Genomic DNA, 23,278 nt, shown 5'->3' with positions numbered 1-23,278 from the left:
AGTGAGGAGGAGTGGAAGGAATGAGGAAGAGTAAAGAGAGAAATGAGGAAAGGAGGAAGTGAGGAGTGAATAGGAGGAGGCATGAAGAGATGGAGTGAGGAGGAATGGAAGGAGTGAGGAGTGGAGGGAGTGAGGAGTGAAAAGGAGGGCAATGGAGTGAAGAGGAGTGGAGGGAGTGAAGGAGTGAGGAGTGAAAAGGAGTGAGATGGAGTGAAGAGAGGGCATGAAGAGGAGTGGAGGGACTGAGGATGAGTGAAAGATGGAGTGGAGGAGTGGAAGGAGTGAGGAGTGAAAAGGAGTGAGATGGAGTGAAGCAAGGGAATGAGGAGGAGTGGAGGGAGTGAGGAGTGGAGGAAATGAGGAAGAATGAAAGATGGAGTGAGGAGGAGTGGAAGGAGTGAGATGGAGTGAAGCGAAGGAATGAGGAGGAGTGGAGGGAGTCAGGAAGAATGAAAGATGGAATGAAGAGGAGTGAGGAGTGAAAAGGAGTGCGATGGAGTGAAGTGAGGGAATGAGGAGTGGAGGGAGTGAGGAGGAGTGAAAGATGGAGTGAAGCGAGGGAGTGATGAGGAGTGAAGCGAGGGAATGAAGAGGAGGAGTGAAAGATGGAGTGAAGCGAGGGAACGAGGAGGAGGAGGAGTGAAAGGTGGAGTGAAGCGAGGGAATGAGGAGGAGCGAAAGATGGAGTGAAGCGAGGGAGTGAGGAGGAGTGAGGTGCGAAAGATGGAGTGAAGCGAGGGAGTGAGGAAGAGTGAGGAGCGAAAGATGGAGTGAAGCGAGGGAGTGAGGAGGAGGAGGAGTGAAAGATGGAGTGAAGCGAGGGAGTGAGGAGGAGTGAGGTGCGAAAGATGGAGTGAAGCGAGGGAGTGAGGAGGAGGAGGAGTGAAAGATGGAGTGAAGCGAGGGAGTGAGGAGGAGGAGGAGTGAAAGGTGGAGTGAAGCGAGGGAGTGAGGAGGAGGAGGAGCGAAAGATGGAGTGAAGCGAGGGAGTGAGGAGGAGGAGGAGTGAAAGATGGAGTGAAGCGAGGGAGTGAGGAGGAGTGAGGTGCGAAAGATGGAGTGAAGCGAGGGAGTGAGGAGGAGGAGGAGTGAAAGATGGAGTGAAGCGAGGGAGTGAGGAGGAGGAGGAGTGAAAGGTGGAGTGAAGCGAGGGAGTGAGGAGGAGTGAGGTGCGAAAGATGGAGTGAAGCGAGGGAGTGAGGAGGAGTGAGGTGCGAAAGATGGAGTGAAGCGAGGGAGTGAGGAGGAGGAGGAGTGAAAGATGGAGTGAAGCGAGGGAGTGAGGAGGAGGAGTGGAGGGATAATGAAGAAAGAACGAGGAGAGAATGGAAAAGGTGGCCTAGGATAGAGGGGGTGTTAGTGGAGAGTTGTTGAGGATTGGGATGAGGGGGCTGAGGTATACCATTTGTTGGGGGGAGGGCAGGGAAGTGGAGGTGGGGAACATATTTATCCCTGCTGCAAACTCTTGGTTCCGCAAAGAGCTTACACCCACCCGGACCCGGGAAACGCTGCACACAACCATCGGAACCGGAAGTGAGCTTTTCGCCGCCGCGCTGTGTCACCGCGCCAGCCTGCGGGGGAGGGCGTTCGGCGGCGGAACCGCTTCCGGCGGTCACAAAGGTAGGCGGCAGTGAAAGCCGGTGGCGGACACCGGGGCCTGGGTCGGGCCTTACCGGCCCCAGACGAGCGGGACGGGGAGATCGGCCGGACCCGGTTGGCCCAGCTAGACCCGCCCTCTCCGGGACTAGCCCCGCCCCCTCCAGGACCAGCCCCACCCTTATACCCAGACCCCGCCTCCTCCCACTGCAGCCCCCGCCTCCGCTGCCTCTCCCTGCTAGCCCGAGCCTGATGGGCTGAAGGGTCTCCTTCCTGTACTGTATGCCCTTTAGATTTAGGTAGGGTTGCTGTTCCTCACCACTGTTGCTGTAGGTAAGTGCCCAAGAAGCCATTCAGCCCCTCTGAATCCTTCAGGACCACAGCAATGTGTTGGATCTGTGACTGATCTCCTGTGTCTCATTTCCCTGAAGTTATTTACTTGAGTAAAAAGCATCAGAGTCACATTTTGATCTGTAACAATTCCATTTGGTGGACGGAATTGCTTTTGGCTTTAATCTATTTTTTGAAGAAGTGAGTTTTCCCTTAAATTCTCAAGCTATAGCTATATTTTCAGTGGTGAGTGGGGTTCCACAGGGCCCTGTCCTTGGGCCTCTACTGCTTGTAATTTTTATTAATGACTTGGATGAGGGGATTGAAGGATGGGTCAGCAAGTTTGCAGACGACACAAAGGTCGGAGGTGTCATTGACAGTGTAGAGGGCCGTTGTAGGCTGCAGCGGGACATTGACAGGATGCAGAGACGGGCTGAGAGGTGGCAGATGGAGTTCAACCTGGATAAATGCGAGGTGATGCATTTTGGAAGGTCGAATTTGAAAGCTGAGTACAGGATTAAGGATAGGATTCTTGGAAGTGTGGAGGAACAGAGGGATCTTGGTGTGCAGATACATAGATCCCTTAAAATGGCCACCCAAGTGGACAGGGTTGTTAAGAAAGCATATGGTGTTTTGGCTTTCATTAACAGGGGGATTGAGTTTAAGAGTCGTGAGATCTTGTTGCAGCTCTATAAAACTTTGCTTAGACCGCACTTGGAATACTGCGTCCAGTTCTGGGCGCCCTATTATAGGAAAGATGTGGATGCTTTGGAGAGGGTTCAGAGGAGGTTTACCAGGATGCTGCCTGGACTGGAGGGCTTATCTTATGAAGAGAGGTTGACTGAGCTCGGTCTCTTTTCATTGGAGAAAAGGAGGAGGAGAGGGGACCTAATTGAGGTATACAAGATAATGAGAGGCATAGATAGAGTTGATAGCCAGAGACTATTTCCCAGGGCAGAAATGGCTAGCACGAGGGGTCATAGTTTTAAGCTGGTTGGAGGAAAGTATAGAGGGGATGTCAGAGGCGGGTTCTTTACGCAGAGAGTTGTGAGAGCATGGAATGCGTTGCCAGCAGCAGTTGTGGAAGCAAGGTCATTGGGGACATTTAAGAGACTGCTGGACATGTATATGGTCACAGAAATTTGAGGGTGCATACATGAGGATCAATGGTCGGCACAACATTGTGGGCTGAAGGGCCTGTTCTGTGCTGTACTGTTCTATGTTCTTTTCTATGTTCTATAGGGGCAGAACTAGGCCATTTGGTCCATCTAACTCTGTTCTGCTGTTTGATCATGGCTGATAATCCTCACCCCTATTTTCTTGCCTTCTCCCCACAATCCTTCAGCCCATTACCAATTAAAAATCTGTGTAACTCCTCCATATATTCACTCACTGTCCCAGCATCCACCTTACTTTGGAGTAGCCAATTCCACAGATTCACAACCCTTTGGGAGAAGCAGTTTCTCCTCAACTTTGTTTTAGATTTGCTACCCCTCATCTTAGAATGCCCCCACAAAAGGAAGAATCTGCTTCACATCTATTTTATCCACACCTTGTATCATCTCGAATACCTCAATTTGATCTCCCCTCATTCTTCTAAATTCTGGAATGTATAGGCCTAAACTCTTCATAAACTCTCGCTTCATATCCCTAAATCCCTCAGCTCTAGGATCAATCCAGTGAACCTCTTCTGAACTGCCTCCAATGCTATTACATCTTTCCTCAAATAAGGGACCAAAACTGTGCACAATACACAGGTGTGGTCTCACCAATGCCTTGCATAGTGTGTTTTGAGAAGATTTGTAGCTCAGGTTGAGGTTCTGGATGTGAGTTTGCTCGCTGAGCTGAAAGGTTCGTTTTCAGACGTTTCGTCACCATTCTAGGTAACATCAGATATTACCTAGAATGGTGACGAAACGTCTGAAAACTAACCTTCCAGCTCAGCGAGCAAACTCACATCCAGAGCCTTGCATAGTCGTAATGATGCTTCTTTACCTTTGTATTCCATTCCATTACCTATAAAAGCCAACATTCCACTTGTTATCTTTATTATCTGCTGTGCCTGCATGCTAGCTTTTTGTGACTCATGAAATGTGTCATTTTTACAACATATCTGTGAAAACTTGGCAACTGCTTCGCAGAACATCTCGCAAAAACATGCTCGCAAAAAAGACTTTGAACTACCTGTTGCCTGCCACTTCAATACACCACCTTGCTCCCTGGCCAACATCTCTGTCTCTGGCTTGCTGCCGTGTTCCAGTGAAATCCAACGGAAGCTGGAAGAACAACACCTAAATTTCCGCTTGGGGACCCTATGGCCCTCCGGACTCAATATTGAGTTCAATAATTTTAAGGCCTAGACTCTCCCATGTCCCAGCGCCCCCCCACCCCACACACCAGGCCTTGTTACCACATAGCCTGCCATTTACACACCCCCTGTTGTTAGTCACTAAAAGTCCCCATTAACAGCTATTCACCCTCTTGTCTAGGGCTTTTTTCATTTGAGCGAAGAAAGATGAGAGGTGACTCGATAGAGCTGATGATGAGAGACAAAACAATGAGAGGCATAGATAGAGTGTATAGTTAGAGACTTTTTCCCAGGGCGGAAATGACTATTACGAGGGGACATAATTTCAAGGTGACTGTAGGAAGGTAAAGGGGAGATGTCAGAGGTAGGTTCTTCACAGAGTAGTGAGTGTGTGGAATGTGCTGCTGGCAGTGGTAGTGGAGTCAGATACGTTAGAGACTTTTAAGCGACTGTTGGATGGGCACATGGAGGATAGTAAAATGGAGGGTATGCAGGGTAGATTGATCTTAGTAGGATAAGAGGTCAGCACAACATCATGGGCCAAAGGGCCTGTACTGTGCTGTATTCTTCTATGTTCTATCTGTAGTTTTTCTGCTTATTCATTCATGGGATGTGTCTATGGCTCTACGGGTGTATTTATTGGCTATCCGTAATTGCCTTAACTGCGAAGCTTGCTTGGGTCAATTTAGAGGGCAAATAAGAGTTCCGAGGAAGGGTCACTGGTCCTGAAACGTTAACTCTGTTTTTTCCTTCACAGATGCTGCCAGACCTGCTGAGCTTTTCCAGAAACTTTGTTTTTGTTCCTGATTTACAGCATCTGCAGTTCTTTTGGTTTTTATTTGGCAAGTGAGAGTTGACCACATTGATGTGGGGCTGGAGTCCCAGCCAAAGACAGCAGATTTCCAATTCTAAAGGAAATTAGTGAACCAGATGGGTTTTTAACAACAGTCATCATTAAATCAGCTTTTTAATTCTTTATTTGAATTATTATTATTTGAATTCAGTTTTCTCCATCTGTCATAGTGGGATTCAAACCTAAGTTGCTAGAAGGTTAGCCTGGGATTCTGACAGTTATTTGTCGGTGGCATTACTACTGCATCACTATTATTTCCCTCACTTACTTAGGGAAGGTGTTTCTGCCTATTACCCTACCTGGCCGCATTGCCCTTATGGCATTTCAAATGCTGACATTATAAGCAAATGGAACAAATTAATTGCTTTCAAGCATTTGGAGGAGAAGCTACAAAGCTCACAGATTTCCACTTCCTGCCCAAGTGTGTAAAAATCCACAAAGGATAGGAAGCATCTCCACTTTCTCTGTTTCTAACTGCCCTTTTATTTCTCTCTCTCTTGAGGATGTCAACACTTTTTCCGTCACTCTTTCCCCGAGTGACAGAGTCATTATGGTTTAACCTCGATCGACCATGTGTGGATGAAAATGAACTCCAACAACAAGAGAACCAGCATCAAGCTTGGGTCAGTGTCCATGCGTGTGCACGTGTGTTTTTTAACCTCAATCTGACAGTTTTTTAAAAAATTCATGGTATGTGGGCATTGCAGGTTGACCGGCATGTGTTGCTCATTCCTAATTGTCAAGGGGAAGTTAAGGGTCGGCCTCATTGCTATGGGTCTGGAGTTCCATGTGGGCCACATTGGGTAAGGACAGCAGATTTTCTTCTCCAAAGGATGTCAGTGAAGCTGATGGGATTTTCCCAACAATCAACACTGGTTAATGGTCATTGTTATATGCTTAATTCCAGACATTTATTGAATTCAAATTCCACCATTAACCTGAGCCCACAGAATGTTACCTGGGTCACTGGATTAATAGTCTCATGACAATACCATGGTACCATTGCCTTCTCTCGGTATTTATATGGCTAGTCCAGAATGTTAAAAGTGAGGCATTCTTTGATAGTGACACAATTGAATGTTAGAAGACATTGATTAGATTCTCTCTTGAGCACTTATGTGGCACAAATATGTAACTTGCTACTTATCAGGTGAAACCTGGATATTATCCAGGCTGTGTGTGTGGCTGCGTCCTTCTGCAGGTAAATGATGTGACCTGAATAGAATGGAAATGATCCCAGCTGTGAAGAGGCCAATTTCTGGCATTCAGAATGAAAGTTAAGCAGAGAATGTCCTCAGTATGAGGCAGTACTCAAAACACTTTCCAGTACAGGAACAATAGGCCAAAAGGCCTCCTCCAACATTACAATTCTTTGATTTTTAAACAACTCTTCACATAATTGAGGTTAGTAGGAGGAAATGCTTAAAGTTTTAGTTTGTAACAAATTAAAACTCTTTACAGGGAAGGATATTTCTGGTTGTGCTATACCTTCCCAGCAGTGTGAGCGATTAGGGTCAGATATTGAGGAAACTCAGGTCTGATGAGTAATAGGGCTGAGGGAACTGCAATTTCAGGATGGTGGTTTCAGTCATTCGATTTTACAAGTTTTATTTCTCTCTCTCTCTCTCTCTCCCTCCCTGTCACATCCCACGCACAGTTGCAGAGTATTGCTGAGAAGAACAATACTTTGGTCCCAATTGGAAAGCCTGCTTCTGAGGTGAGTATCTGACTGGGCCCTGGGTTTCTGTAGCAAGCCTTGTTGATAGATTTGCAGAGATCTGTTTTCATGAAGAAGTTTGGGGAATGCTGGACAAGAAAAGAGCAGATACTCAGCATAAGGGGTTTCCGGTCATGGAATGACTGAAGGAACATCATTGCAGCGAAATCTGTGAATCTTCATAGTTCTCCACCCTAAGGAGTCTGTGATATTCATCTGAATCCGTTAGGAATTTAGAAGAAATGAGGAGGCAGTCTCACAGAAACTTATAAAAGGCTGGCAGGAATAGACAGGGTAAATGTAGGAAGGATGTCCCCCATGACTGGGGAGTCCAGGAGCAGGGGCCACAATCCAAGGATACAGGGTAGACAATTTAGCACTGCGATGAAGAAAAATGTCTTCACCCAGAGAGTGAAATTCTCTGCCACAGAAAGCAGTCAAGGGCAAAACATTGTATGATATAAAGGAGTTGGATGTAGCACTTGGGATGAAAGGGATTGAGAGATTTGGGGGAAAGCAGGAACAAGTTATCGACTTGGTTGATCAAAATGAATGGCAAAGCATGCATAAAGGGCCAAATGGCCTGGTCCTGCATCATTTTTCCTATGTTTTTATCAAAAATCTTTTGATCTGAAAGAAAATTAAGGGCTACAGAGACTGGACAGGAAGAGCAGATTTGATGTCAGGACTTGGACATGATCATATTTAATGGAAAACCAGGTTTTAGAAGTCTAGGGACAATTCCTATACCCATTCCTTATAGGGGATTGATTAGTTCAGTTGGCTAGACAGCTGGTTTGTGATGCAGGGTGATGCCAACAGCGTGGGTTTAGTTCCTGCAGTGGCTGAGGTACCATGAAGGAGTCTCGTTCTGCAGCTCTCCCCCCATCTGAGATGTGATGACATTCAGGCTTAAGCACCATCAGTAGTCTCTCTCTAACGAGGGAGCAACCCTAGGATCTATGGCTTCACCGCACAAGGGGGAGTTCAACTGAGTTTTGGCATTAGGGCAAGAGTCTTTTTGGAAACAATTGTATTTGAAGACTAAGTGGTGATCTTACTGAGGTGTTTAAAGGACTGCATTGAGTTTTTTTCATCATTCATTCATGTGATTTGGTCATCACTGACTGGGCCAGCATTTATTGCCCATCTGTAGTTGCCCCTTGAGAAGGTGGTAGTGAGCTGCCTTCTTGAATCACTGCAGTCCATGTTCTGCAGGTAGATGCATAATGCTTGTAGGGTGGGAGTGGTTTCTAGGATCCTGAAGGAATGGTGATATATTTCCAAGTCAGGATGGTGAGTGGCTAGTGTCCTTCCGGCTAAAAGAACTGAAGATTTCAAAAATGTGATTGCTGGATTTTCCTTGGATAAAGCTCATGATATTTATAAAACTAAGCTGGGGTGAATGGAGTTAAAATACAGATCAATTGTGATTGAAGTCAACAATGGAACCGGCTCAAGTAGTTACATAGAACAGTGCAGCACAGTACAGGCCCTTCGGCCCACTCTGTTGTGCCGAACTTTTACCCTAATCCTAAATTCTATCTAACCTCCACCCCTACCTTATACTATCATCCATATGCCTTTCTGATAGCTGCTTAAATGGCCCTATTGAGGTTTCCTGCTAAGATCATTAGACCATAAAACATAAGGAGCAGAAGTAGGACATTCAGCCTTTGAGTCTGCTCCTGCATTCATGAGATTGTGCCTGATCTGATAATCCTCATCTACATTTTATAGCCTTACCCCATAACCCTCGATTCCCTTCCTAATTGAAAATCTGGCTCTCTCAGCCTTTAGTGTACCTAATGACCCAGTCTCTCCAGTAAAGGATTCCACAGATTCATTACCCTCTGAGAGAAGAAATTCTTCTTCATCTCTGTCTTAAATGTGTGATCCCTTATTCTGAGATGATGCCACCTGGCCCTAGACTCTCCCACAGGGGGAAACAACCTCTCCACATCTATCCTGTCAAACCTAAGATGTTTCAATAAGATCACCTCTCATTCTTCTACATTCCAATGAGTACAGGCCCAACCTACTCAGCCTGTCCTCATAAGACAGCCCCTCCTGACCTGGTATGAGCCAGTGAGCCTTCCCTGGAGTGGATACCGGTATATCTTTCCTGAGATAAGGGGCCTTAAACTGTTCACAGTATTCCAGCTGTTATCTGACTGGTGTCTTGTACAGTTTTAGCAAAGAATTTTCTACTTGTGTATTCCATTCCCTTTGATGTAAAAGCCATCTTTCTGTTTGCCTTCCCTGTTACCTGCTGAACTTGGATACACAGATGAGAATTCTCAAATCCCCCAGTGTTGCAGCTTTCTGCAGTTTTCTTCCATTTAAATAAGATTCATGCACAACGTGAAGTGTAGATGAGCTATATAGAATATATTCCATATATATCTGAGATTTTACTGCTTAAATGTTTAATGTGTGGTGTGCAGTGAGGAAGTGTAGTCAGTCTGTTTTCTGTTTGATGCCATGTTGGGATCCATCACAGCAGAACTATGATGATGAGGAAGAGGAGGATGATGAGGATGACGAGGACAGTGAAGAGGACTCTGAGGAAGATGAAGACATGCAGGACATGGATGAGATGAATGATTACAATGAGTCTCCAGATGATGGAGAGATAAATGAGGTGAGCAGGGCAATGGCCAGTGGGGTGGGTGCTAGAGCACAGCAGGGTGGGATCACTTGTACCCTGCTGGAGAAATTGTTTACCGAGAGGGCTGTTATGTTGTGTTTGTCACAAGTGAGTCCGCTTTTGAAGTGGGGAGGGGTCAATGAGAAATGCACTGGCTTAAAGAAATGCAACATTGCGGTTTGGGGGCCATTGTTTATGAGGCCTAGATAACCTCAACGTTCAGCCCTGGTTCCAGCTCCCAGCAAAACTGTTAAGAAGGCACTCTCTGCCTGGGTTATAAGGGACAGAGCGACTGATTTCTTGTTTTAAGCAATGACTGCCCTTGTCCTTGGCTATTCCAGTCAAGATATCTGCTATCACGGTCTATCACATGGGTCTGTTTTTCACCATCACTACCCACCTATTTCTGACATCCACTGTTGGTACCTCTAAGTGCTCCGCGAGTCACCCAACCACACCTTTTTCTTCCACCCCCAACTCTAATGAGTTTGTTTTTCTTTGTTCAGGGAATATGGGCATCACTGGCTGGCCAGCATTACTTACCCGTCCCTAATTGCCCCTGGAGAAGGTGATGATGAGCTGCCTTCTTGAACTGCTGCAAGCTGTGTGCTTTAGGGGTAGACGCGCAAAACCCTTAGGGAGGGAATTACAGGATTTTGACTTGGTGACACCCATATTTCCAGGTCAGGATGGTGAGTGGCTTGGAGAGGAACTTGCAGGGGCTGGTGTTCCTGTGAATCTGCTGCCCTTGTCCCTCTAGATGGAAATAGTGGTGAGTTTGAACGAACCTGTCTCAGGAGCCTTGGTTAGTTTACTACAGGGAGAAGCTGTCTATTCGGTGTTATGTTGAAATGTGTAACTCACTAAAACTTTGGTCCTGCAGATCGACATGGAAGGTGCAGAGCAGGACCAGGACCAGTGGATGATCTAAAGGGCCTTTGACTCTCTCTGTGCTCTTCAAATCCAGGGATTCAGTTTAGTCACCAAATTTGACACTGGGAACAAGAGATACCTTGAAGAAGACACGTCTGATCATAAATGCATGCATGCCTTCACCTGCCATCACCCCCAACCCTAACCCTGGCTTGTCCAGACTCCTCTGTCTGACACTGTTTGAGGCATGGACTTTTTTGAACGGCTGTGATTGCTCTATTCCAGACTAGAACAGGAGGCCATTCAGCCCCTTAGGTTTGATCCTTCCACACATATCGGTTCCATGACCCTTGAGGATGCGTATCCTTCCCCCACCCCAGCAAAATCAACCTCCACCTTAAGATTTTCAGCTGATTCACTCCCTCCTTCTCTGGGTTGGAAAGCGCTGGATTTCCACAGACCATTCCCACACCAGGGAACTGGGGTTACAAGTTGTGAAATTGTTATCCAGTGGAATCTTGTCTTATGGTTTGTAGAATTGAGGGGGTTTTCAGAATACAGAGTTCAGATCCCAACCTCGGCCCAACAGTCAGGGAGGGGCCAAGCTGAGACCAGGTACAGTTTGTGTCAAATCCGTGTCAAACACTCCATGCTGCTCTCAATCACACCTTTTCCAACTTCACCTTTCCAGCACATCCTTCTATCCCTTCACTTATCCTTCAGCTCTTTTTGTTTCTTTTCAATACATCTCAGCTGTTCATCATTTAACCACTGCCTGCCATGGCAGGTTCCACATTCTAACCAGGAAATGGATTCTCCGCCAAACACAGGACTGAAAGCATTGCAGGTTTCTCTTTACTGCCTCTACTGAACAATTACTTAGGGACATTTCTTGTGAACTCTAAAATAAAATGTTTTGTTGGTCCTCCCTGAGTATTTATTTTATAATTATCTTAGCCTCAGTTTGCACTACTCTGAGGACAAGTTCTCGTACTGAGACTGGTTCTAATGTAATGAGGGATACTCCAGGTTCCAAGTGATTGATTGTGATAGGGCACTCTCTAACCAGAGGCACAGACTGACATTTCTGCGACCGACAGTGAGAAATGAGGATGGTGTGTTGTCTCCCTGGTGCCAGGATCAAGGATATCTTGGAGAGGGTATAGAATATTCTCAAAGGGGACAGGGACTAGCATGAGGTTATTGTACACCTTGGAATTAACGACATAGGTAGAGAAAAGGCAAGATTCTAAGGAGAGAATATAGGCTGGAATTTAAAAAGGAGGTCCTTGAGAGTAGTAATATCCAGATTACACCCAGTGCCACGAGCTAGGGAGAGTAAGTATAGGAGAATAGAGCAGGTGAATGTATGGCTGAGGAACTGGAACAGGGGAGAAGGATTCAAATTTTTGGATTATTGGAATCTCTTCTGGGGTAGAAGCAACCTGTGAAGAAGGACAGTTTGCACCTGAATTGGAAGAGGACTCATACTGGCAGGGAGATTTGCTAAAGCTACTTGGGAGGATTCAAACTAGAAAAGTTGGCGGGGACTGGGGGATGCAGGGGGATAGTGAGGAAAGAGATCAGTCTGAGACTGGTGCAGTTGGGGAAAGGAGCAAGGAAAACATTGGATCTAGGAGTGGAATGGTAGATTAGCAAGTTCATGGATGATACAAAGGTGGGTCACGTTGTGGATAATGCGGAGGGCTGTTCTAGGTTACAAAGGAACATTGTTAGGATGCAGAACTGGGCTGAGAAGAGGCAGATGGAGTTTATCCCTGAAAAGTGTAAGGTGATTCATTTTGGAAGGACAAACTTTAAAGCAGAATACAGGGTTAATGGAAAGATTCTTGGCAGTGTGGAGGAGCAGAGGGATTTTGGGGTTCAGGTCCATAGTTCTCTGAAAGCTGCCACCCAGGTGGATAGAGTTGTTAAGAAGGTATATGGTGTGTTAGTTTTCATTAATAGAGGGATTAAATTCAAGAGCTCTGAAGTTATGCTGCAGCTATGCAAAAGCCTGGTTCGGCCACATCTGGACTATTGTGTCCAGTTCTGGTCGCCTCATTACAGGAAAGATGTGGAAGCGTTGAAAAAGGTACAGAAGAGATTTACCAGGATGTTGCCTGGAATGGAGGGAAGGTCTTACAAGGAAAGGTTGAGAGAGCTTTTCTCTTTAGAACGACAAAGGATGGGAGGTGACGACAAAAGTGTACAAAATGATCAGAGGTATGGATCGGGTGGACAGCCAGAGACTTTTTCCCGGGGTGGAGGTAGCTATTATGAGGGGGGATAGTTTTAAAGTGAGTGCAAGTAGATATAGGGGAGACATCAGAGGTAGGTCCTTTACTCAGTGGTAGGGGCATGGAATGCATTGTCAGAGAGGGTAGTGGAGTCGGTCCTGTTAGGGCCATTTAAGTGGCTATTAGATAAGCATATTGGATGATAGTATAAGGTAGATAGACCTTAGGATGAGCGTAAAAGTTTGGCACAACATTGTGGGCCGAAGGGCCTGTACTATGTTGTACCGTTCAATGTTTTATACAGAGCAGGCAGGAACAAAGCAGAGAATGAGGTAGGACTGATAAATATAACTCAATTTATTTTGCTGCAAGAGGCCTAAAAGGTAAGGCAAATGGACTTGGGTATTAAAGTGTGGGGCTGGATGAACACAGCAGGCCAAGCAGCATTTTAGGAGCACAAAAATTGACATTTTGTGCCTGGACGCTTCATCAGTCTGATGAAGGGTCTAGACCCGAAACGTCAGCTTTTGTGCTCCTGAGATTCTGCTTGGCCTGCTGTGTTCATCCAGCCCCACACTTTGTTATCTCGGATTCTCCAGCATCGGCAGTTCCCATCGTCTCTGGACTCAGGTATTTGTCGGTACTACGGAATCGCCAACAATCAGCAGAAAATTGAAAAACAAATGTGTGAGGAGATCTCTGTTATCAGTAAAAATAATAGGGTGGTTTTGGTTGGGGATTTTAGTTTTCCAAGTGTAACCTGGGGACTGCCGTAGCGTTAAGGGCTTGGATGGAGAGGTCCTGATTCAGTATGTGGATGTAATGACTACAGAAGCTGCGAAACTTGACCTACTCTTGGGAAATAAGGCAGAGCCAGTGACTGCAATGTCAGTGAGGAAATACTGTGGGGCCAGTGACCATAATTCTATTAGTTTTAAAATAATGGTGGAAAAGAATAAATCACATCTAAAAGTTATAGTTCTAAATTGGAGGAAGGCCAATCTTCATAGTATTATGCAAAAACTTTCAAATGTTGATTGGGGCCAGATGTTTGCGGGGAAAATGAGAAGCATTCAAAAATGAGATGATGAGAGCAGAGACAGTATGTTTCTGTTAGAGTGAAGGACACAGCTGGTAGGTGTAGGAAATACTGGATGGCTAGAGAAGTTGAGGTTTTGGACAAGAATAAAAAAGCGTATGTCAGGAAATGACAGCAGAGATTGAGTGAATCCCTACAAGTTTATAAAGGCAGTGGGAGTATACTAAAGAGGGAAGTCAGGAGGGCAAAAAGGGGACATGAGTTAGTTTTGGCAACTAGAGTTAAGAAGAATTGAAAGGGATTCTACAAATACATTAAGGACAAAAGGTAACTAGGGAGGGAACAGGGCCCCTTAAAGATCAGCAAGGCTGTCTATGTCTGGAAGGGTAGAAGATGGAGGAGATACTAAACGAGTATCTGGAGATGGATGTGGAAGATAGTGATGGGGAAATAAGTAGGGACATCTTGGAAAATATACATATTACAGAGGAGGAAATACTGGATGTCTTAAAACACATAAAGGTGGATAAATCCCCAGGATCTGGTCAGGTGTACCCCACAACTCTGTGGGAAGCCAGGCAAGTGATTACCAGGTCCCTTGCTGAGATATTTGTATCATCAATAGCCACAGATGTGGGGCCAGACAACTGGAGGTTGGCTAATGTGGTGCCACTGTTTAAGAAAGGTAGTAAGGAAAAGCCAGGGAACTGCAGATCGGTGAGCTTGACATTGGTGATGGGCAAGTTGTTGGAGGGGTTCCTGAGGGATGGGATTTACATGACTTGGAAAGGCAAGGACTGATTAGGGATAGTCAACATGGCTTTGTGCGTGGGAAATTGTGTCTCACTAACACTTAATTGAGTTTTTTGAAGAAGTAATGAAGAGAACTGATGAGGACAGAACAATGGACATGATCCAAATGGACTTCAGTACGGCATTTGACAAGATTCCTCACTGTAGACTGGTTAACAAAGTTAGATCACATGGAATTCAGGGAGAACTGGCTATTTTGACACAGAACTCGTTGAAAGGTAGAAGACAGAGGGTAGTAGTGGAGTGTTGCTTTTCAGACTGGAGGCCTGTGACCAGTGGTGTGTGACAGGGATCAGTGCTAGGTCCACTGCTTGTCATCATTTATACAAATGGTTTGCATGTGAATATTGCTGGTATGGTTAGTAATTTTGCAGGTGACACCAAAATCGAAGATGCAGTGGACAGCAAAGAAGGTTAACTCCAAGTACAGTGGGACCTTGATCAGATGGGCCAATAGGCCAAGAAGTGGCAGATGGAGTTTAATTTAGATAAATATGAAGTGCTGCATCTTGGAAAGGCAAGTCAGGGCAGGACATATACATTTAATGGTAAGGTCCTGGGGTGTGTGGCTGAACAAAGAAATCTTGGAGTGCAGATGCATAGTTCCTTGGAGGTTGATAGGATAGTGAAGAAGGTATTTGGTACGCTTGCCTTTACTGGTCAGCGCATTGTGTATCGGAGTTGGGAGGGTCATGTTGCAGCTGTACAGGACATTGGTTAGAGATAACAAGGTGTACAGCTGGATGAACACAGCAGGCCAAGCAGCATCAGGGGAGCAAGACAGTTGATGTTTCGGGCCTAGACCTTTCTTCAGTTATTGAACTTGTTATTGAGCTTAATAACACCTTGTTATCTCAGATTCTGCAGTTCCTACTATCTGAAGACATTGGTTAGACTGCTTGTGGAATACTGCACACATTTCTGGTCTCCCTGCCATAGGAAGGATGTTGTAAAACTTGAAAGGGTTCAGAAAAGATTTACAAGGATGTTGCCAGGGATTTGGAGGGTTTGAACTATAGAGAGAGGTTGAATAGTCTGGGATAACGAAGTGTGAAGCTGGATGAACACAGCAGGCCAAGCAGCATCTCAGGAGCACAAAAGCTGACGTTTCGGGCCTAGACCCTTCATCAGAGAGGGGGATGGGGAGAGGGCTGTGTGCATCCAGCTTCACACTTCGTTATCTTGGATTCTCCAACATCTGCAGTTCCCTTTATCTCTGAATAGGCTGGGGCTATTTTCCCTGGAGCATCGGAGGGTGAGGGGTGACCTTACAGAGGTTTATAAAATTATGAAGGGCATGGATAGAATGAATAGACAAGGACTTTTCCCCAGGGTAGGAGGAGTCCAAAACTAGAGGTTTAAGGTGAGAGGGGTAAGATTTAAAAGGGACTTAAGGGGCAATATTTTCACGCAGAAGGTGGAGTGTGTGGAATAAGTTGCCAGAGGAAGTGGTAGAGTCTGGTACAATTACAACATTTAAAAGCATCTGGATGGTACATGAATAGGAAGGGTTTAGAGGGATATGTGCTAAATGCTGGCAAACGGGAGTAGATTTATTGAAGTTACCTGGTTGGCATGGATGAGTTGGACCAAAGGATCTGTTTCCATGCTGTACAGCTGTGCGACTCTATGAGGTACAGCACAGGGTTAGATACAGTGGAAAGATCTGTTTAGTCTTTTAAATTAAATATGGCTCCCTCTGCATTTTTCCCTCAAACTCTCCCAGGACAGGGACAGCATGAGGTTAGTTACAGAGTAAAGCTATCTTAACACTGTCCTCATCAAACTCTCCCAGGACAGGGACAGCACAAGATTAAATATAGAGTAAAGCTTCCTGTACTCTTTTAAAATAAAACTTAAGATCCCTGTATTGAACAAAAAGTAAACACAAAGTAAAGCCCCCTTGACACTATCCCCATCAAAAACTCCAAGGATAGGTTCAGCACAAGGTTAGATACAGAGTAAACATCCCTTGACAGAAAGGTCATCATTTAAATGCAACCTAAGTGGTTGAGTATTGCGGTGGCAGTAGCTGTGTCATTGGATTATGGAGCAAATGCATTGACGTGAGCCAGGGGAATGTGCAGCTACAATTTGGGCTTTTCAGTGTGTTTAGGCGAAGAGATTGCCAGTGTGCTGTGCATTCTGGAGCGCTCAACCAGTTGACAGATAAGTGCTATTAAGATGCATTGTAAGGCCCATAGCAAAGGTCTTTTCCCTAGGGTTGGGAATTTCAGGAGTACAGGGCATAACTTTAAGGTGTGAAAGATTTAAAAGGGACTTGATGGGCAACTGTTTCACGCAGAGGGTGGTACATAAATGGAATGAATTGCCAGAGGACAGTTTAAGGGACGTTTGGACAGGCACATGAAAAGGTTTAGAAGGATATGGGCAAATGGGACTAGTTTCGTTTGGAAACTTGGTCAGCATAGACGAGTTAGACTGAAGGGTGTGTTTCCATGCTGTATGATTCTTTTAATCTAAAAGTAAAGTTCCCTCCACACTGTCCGCATTAAACACTCCCAGAACAGGGTCAGCATGGGGTTAGGTACAGAATTAAGCTCTCTCTACACTGTCCCCAGTAAACACTCCCGAGACAGCAATAGAGCAGGATTAGATAGTTATTTCACGTGTTGTTTCTTAGCTCTGTTACGTTGTATTCTGTTTTTCAGTGAGATTAACAAGTTTAGTTCCAAATAATTCTCATCTTGAGTGCAGTCCTAGAACTGGTTTCAACTTTCACCCAGATTAACCCCATGCTATTTTTCAGCAGAGAGATAGAGGGGTTGAGGCTAGGACTGTGGACCTGATCACTGCTTGTTATTATTGCTGAGAAGCCCAGTCTTTTGTTTTGTGTCCATTTACCTTGGAATGATGGCAATGAGCTGCCTCAGGAACAGGAGTAGGCCATTCAGCCCGTTTAGCCTGCTGTGTCATTCTGCACAATGATGGTACATTGAACATTTCAATGCCTTATACTCTCTCCATTCACATTACCCTTTATACCACTGGTAATCATAAAGGTTCACAACCTTCAGGGTGAAAAAAAATTTTCTTCATCTTAGATCTAAGTGGCATCTCCTTATTTTTAAATTTGTGCTTCCAAATTCTAGACTCTCGATCAACCAGGAGAAACTCACCACAATTAGCAAACTCTTTGTCGTTTGTACTGGGCCCCCACACCAGCTGTTCCCCTTGCTCCTCCTTCCCCACCTCTGTCAAAAATTTATGACCCACAATTTTGGTTCCAGTTCTTAAGAAAGGTCACATTGGAACCAAAACGTTAACTCTGTTTCTCTCCCCACTGATGCTGCCAGACCTGCTGAGTTTCTCCAGCACTGTCCATGTGAAGGATTTAGTTTTTCGAAGATGTTTGAGAATTGTTTTCTTTTGAGGGACCTTTTTTTTAAAGAAAACTGAAGGTCAAGGAGAAATTTGATGGGAGGTACATTTTACATTTTGATGGATGGAGCAGGTGAAATTTTTTCCCTTGGCAAAGACATTGGTAGCTAAAGGCCATAAAATTAAAACAATCAGCAAAAGAACAAAGTGTTGGTGACAGAAAATTTCTTCAGATAGAGGATTTTAAGAGCTGGAATAAGCTTCCTTAAAAGCGCAGTGGAATCTGATTCCTTAGAATCTCCCAAAATTGGACATTCACCTGAAGAGAACAAATTTGTAAAGCTATGAGATGATGTCGGAATACGGAACTCACTGGAATAGTTTTCAAAGAGCCAGCACATGCACAATGGGCTGAATGGTCTCCTTCTGTACAGAAACATTCTCAGATTGCCAGGTGCCATTATTTTGCAGCCCTGCATAAAGTCACACATGCTTTTTTCCAAAACCTCGGCTCTGGTTCCCTCCCACAGTCCAAAGATGTGCAGGCTCGGTGGAATGGCAATGCTAACCTGCCCATAGTGTTCAGGGGTGTGTAGACTCAGTGGGTTAGGGGGTGGGGGCTGAGGTTCGGTGTGGACTTGTTGGGCCGAAGGGCCTGTTTCCACATTTTTATGATTCTACGATAATCATTGTTCCATTTCTGCCAATTTCATGTGGGGTTTATCTTACATTATCCCCCAATTTCCAGGGTCAAATAGTGCCCTTTCAATGCTGTACAATATACAGATGCCAGGCCAGATCTCTCTGGCTATTTCTGCAGCTTTGAGCCATGTTTTGCATTGCTACACAGAAGAATTTGCATTTCTTCAAAACCTGTGACATGCTCAGTAAATCCGCAATAATCGTCTAACAAGCAGAACATTGTTTATCTGTGACACAGAGAATAAAAACTTCTTTTTGAATGATTATATTGTGCACTGCATCATCTTCAATTTGAACACAGTAAGATCCAACAAACAGCAATGAGATAATGAGCAGGTAATCTGCTTATCATGTTGGGGAATAATGACTTCAGGATCACTGATTGACCTCACATGAAAGACGAAGATAAACACCTTTAATAACTCACTCAGTACTACAATGGGACCCATTGAAAATAGGAGTAGGCTCCAATGTTCAATCATTGATCATCCAACTCGGTTCCCTGTTCCCAATTTCTCCCCCTACCCTTTGATTCCTGTCGCCCCAACAATTATGTCTAACTCCTGTTTGAAAGCATTCAGTGTTTTGGCCTCAATTGCTTTCTGTGACAGAGGATTCCACAGGCTCACCACTCTCTGGGTGAAGACATTTCTCATCTCAGTCCTAAATGGCCTACCCATATCCTTGGATGTGATACCCTGGCTCTGGACTCCCCTGTCATCAGGAACATTCTTCCTCCATTTACCCTATCTAGCCTCATCAGAATTTTGTACGTTTCTAGGAGATCATTCCTCATTCTTCTAATGAATTGACTCAAAACCACTCAGAATGATAGAGATAACAAGGTGTAGAGCTGGATGAACACAGCAGGCCAAAGGGTCAAGACCTGAAACGTCAGCTTTCCTGGTCCTCTGATGCTGCTGGACCTGCTGTGTTCATCCAGCTCTATACCTTGTTATCTCAGATTCCCTAGCATTGGCAGTTCCTACTATCTCTACCCTGTCTCTCTCTCTCTCACTTAGAATGATAGAACTGTTATGCTTCAGAATGAGGCCATTTGGCCCATTATGCTGCACTGGCCATCTGAATGTGGATTAATACCATTCTCCTGCGTTCTTCCAATAACCCACATCCTTCTAACCCCGGGGGAGTTGGTACCTCCTAAGGCGCAATTGACAGGATGCGAAGATTACAAGATGAACATAGGACAGGACTGCAGTGGTTCATGGAGGCAGCTCACTACCTCCTCAAGGGCAACTAAAGGTGGGCAAGAAATGCTGGGCCCAGCCAGCGATCCCCACATCCTTTAAGTGAAATGTAATAAGCAATGTCAGTACAGCGAACACAGATACCATGCAACACCAACAATTTGCATTTATATGTTGTCTTGAACATTAAAAAGAATCCCGAGGTACCCCACAGGAGACATTGTCGAACGTAATCTGATACCGACCCTCATAAGGTGCTATTAGGACAGTTAGCCCACAGCTCAGACAGAGAAATGAAAAATGAAGTATTTTGCAGTCTGGGATTTCAGGAGAACAACATGTTTTGTAAGCGAATCAGCCACAGCAGTAAAGATAAGGGATAAGAAGTAGAGAAACAGTCAGGTAAAAAAACAAAAAGAATTGTGTTCAGTAAAGACCTTGAGACAGTTCCGATAAAATGAAGACCTTCCATACTGTCTCAACCACTATAGCAATAAACTATTCACTACAGTTTCGTTTTTAGTTCAATCATAGGATGCAGATGTTAGCATTTATCACTGATGACTCATTGTCTTTCAGTAGAAATGGGGCACAACTGCCTATAAATTGACATTTTCCTAGCTACCATCAGTTCTGGTACCCAAAACACTGGATCCGAAACATTAACTCTGATTTTTTTCTTCACAGATGCTGCCAAGTCTGTTGAGCGTTTCTAGCAACTTCTGTTTTTGTGTCTTTCAGAGGTATTGGGCAGAACACGGTGGCTTAAAGGCCAGGCCCAGTAAAGGTGACAGACCACCCCTTTTCTAAGTACAACTTGTACAGGAAGGTTCATACGTTAATTCACAGAGCCCTGTTCTTTGAGGACAGAAAGAAGCTGTACACACACTGCACCTGTTTCAATTCAACAGAATAGCCAACTATTTGTTGGTTCATGTTTCAAGTCAATGCCTCGATTGATTTGAGTTAACCTATTTGGTTTAAATTTTAAAAAAGATTTAGCAGTTAACTGTCAGTCATCATCTAACTTGTACATTCTCCATCGAAATGCCTCAATCATCAAAGTCCATTTGGCAACTAATCGCCCCTCTCCTGTCATTCAGTATAAAGTTTGCTTTCTGTCAATAGCAAGGAGTCAGGAAGGCAAATGTTCTGTTTGCCTTCATTGCAGGAGAAGAAGCATATGGAAATCTTGCTGCAGCTATATGTGCCATGGTGTGGCCACACCCAACCACAAGGCCATGGGTCAAGTGCTGGGAAATGAGATTAAAACAGACAGATGGTTGACAACCAACACAGACACAGTAGGCTGAAGGGTCTTTTCCCAGGCTGTAAAAATTCCATGGCTCTGTTATGTACAGGTTTAGATCTTCTTACCTAAGGAAGGATGTACTTGATATAGAGGGAGTGCAGCGAAGGTTCACCAGACCGATTCTTGTGTTGACAGATTTGTTGTATAAGGAGAGATTGGGCCGACTGGGCCTGTATTTACTGGCATTTAGAAAAATGAGAGGGAGCTTCATTGTAACACTTACAATTTTGTCAGAACTGGATACAGGAATGATGTCTCCACTGGCCAGGGGGATTCAGACTAAGGGGTTGTGGTCTCAGGATATACAGTAGGCAATTTCAGACCAAGATGAGAAGTTTGTTTGAATCACAGAATCCCTACAGTGTTTTATCCCAACAAGTCCATGCCAACCCTCTGAACAGCATCCCACCCAGACCCAACTCCCTAAGCTTTCCCTGTCACCCTACATTTCCAAAGGCCTAACACACCTAAGCTATACATCCCTGGACACTATGGGAAAATTTACTATGGCCAATCCACCTGGCCTGCACATCTTTAGACTGTAGGAGGAAACCGGAGCACCCACCAGAAACCCACGCAGACACGAGGAGAATGTGCAAACTCTTCACAGACAGTTGCCTGAGGCTGGAATTGAACCTGGGTCCCTGGCGCTGTGAGGCTGCAGTGCTAACCACTGAGCCACCATGCCGCCCCAAAGGATGTGGAGACAAAGTCATTGAATATAATTAAGAAAGACTTAGGTGGTTTCTGGAGCTAAAGATATCCTTGAAGGGCTTCCATGGAATCATGACATTTCTCGCTCTGTCTGATTTCTCAGCTAAAGCCTCCAGTATCTCCATCTGTCAGTCTTGAGCTGTATCTCTGCCATGGGGTTCATATTGCGAAACCTTCTATTGCAACAATATTTGATTTGAGAAGTTTACTTTTAGGCGGAAGATGGATTTTTTGGAATGTCAGGGAGTTGAGGGTGGTGAGGAGCTGGCACAAAGGAGGAGTTGGAGCAAATCAGCCACAGTTTTACAGAATGGGAGAGCAAGTTTGAAGGACTGAATAGCTTACTCCTGCTCATTTATTCTTAAGAGATTGTCTACCTTCAGGAAAGGAGGTACAGAATAAGGCTTGCAGGCAGAGTTCAGAAGGAGACAGCAGTGCTGTTGGGACAGAAACTAGGCTGACTTTTCTGGTTGAGGTGGGAAGAAGAATTTTGTGCTCTGCCCACTTTGATCTGAACATCATGGGCACGTTGCAAATGCCCAATAATCAGAGCCTTTTATCACCAGTTTGGAGGCAATGGTGCCAGTGATGACAGCAAAGGAGCACAATGCTTGGACCCTGGGGTTGAGGCTGGACGGAGGCAACTGGAAGACCAGAGCGGGTAAAGGCAATGGAGAGGGAAAGATGAACTTTTGAAGCTATTTCAATTTTAGTAATATCAATTTAATATTAATTTATTCAGTATTTTATGTTTGGATAGCGTGGTCGAACCCCTCCGATAATTAAAATAGCAACCCAAGCCCCTAGTCTGTTATGGTGGGAGTAGAGGTCCCCTTCTAATAATTAAACCTGAAACACCCAGAGAAGTTCGACTCACCTTGCCTGTGTTAAAATGGAGTGGTTAAATGAAAGAAAATCCCTGATATTCACATTATAAGCAATAAGTAACAATTTATTTATTTAACCCTAGCAGTGTACAAATTAGCAGAATTACTAACAAACTGGACAATTCCCCCTTAACTACTAACTATTCCCTAACTGAACAAAATTCTACTGGAATGCCATTCCAATAAATACTAGTCCCACTTATAAAAACCCAAGTAATAATAAAAATAAATTAAAACTTTGAATCTCTAAAGTACAGCAAGGTTAAGTCTTCCAAAATGTTCTTTTCGTTCTCCGCTGATCCTTCCGTCAGGAATGCTTTCTCTGTGAATTCTTCTGTCAGGAATCTTAGGTAGGAGTGCCATGGTACCTCTACAAATAGATGGGGCTTTCTCAGGGAGCTTAGAGATTTCTGTGAGAGTCAGATATTTAGTCTACAGAAAGCTGTTCAAAAACCCTCTTCTTATATACCCTGGATGACCTTGTCAATTTTCTTATAATAGGTTTAGTACAAGGTTGTCAAAACCATCAGATTTAAATTCAGTTGGTTTTCAATCTCTAAGTACTTGGTTTAAATTAATTGGCTGATCTGCAAGCTAGTTGCCAAAATATCAAAACAAGCCTAAGATTTCCAATCACACAGCCAACTGATATATGTCTAAACTTCTTCAGCTGCTTACAGACACATTTTCATTT

The 23,278-nt window shown here is 44.6% G+C and overlaps 1 protein-coding gene across 6 annotated transcripts; it reads left to right on the top strand.

Annotated features, from left to right (window-relative positions):
- Window positions 1-1,504: 1,504 nt before the first annotated feature.
- Window positions 1,505-11,253, top strand: anapc15 (anaphase promoting complex subunit 15). 6 transcript variants are annotated; one of them, XM_059646872.1, is made up of 6 exons: window positions 1,505-1,620; window positions 5,590-5,710; window positions 5,795-5,890; window positions 6,745-6,804; window positions 9,308-9,448; window positions 10,338-11,253. In XM_059646872.1, the coding sequence occupies exons 2-6, from the start codon at window positions 5,591-5,593 to the stop codon at window positions 10,383-10,385; spliced, it is 465 nt and encodes a 154-aa protein (XP_059502855.1). In that variant the 5' UTR covers window positions 1,505-1,620; window position 5,590; the 3' UTR covers window positions 10,386-11,253. The 6 variants fall into 6 exon arrangements, with proteins under 6 accessions (XP_059502855.1, XP_059502857.1, XP_059502854.1 ...); XM_059646874.1 differs by lacking the exon at window positions 1,505-1,620 and adding an exon at window positions 1,627-1,929 and having other exon boundaries at window positions 9,311-9,448; XM_059646871.1 differs by lacking the exon at window positions 1,505-1,620 and adding an exon at window positions 1,627-1,929.
- The last annotated feature ends 12,025 nt before the right edge of the window (window positions 11,254-23,278 follow it).

The sequence above is a fragment of the Stegostoma tigrinum genome, chromosome 6 (assembly GCF_030684315.1).
Source record: "Stegostoma tigrinum isolate sSteTig4 chromosome 6, sSteTig4.hap1, whole genome shotgun sequence".
NCBI lineage: Eukaryota > Metazoa > Chordata > Chondrichthyes > Orectolobiformes > Stegostomatidae > Stegostoma > Stegostoma tigrinum.
Note: the sequence above shows the minus strand (reverse complement) of the source record. Positions and strands in the feature narration are given on the sequence as shown.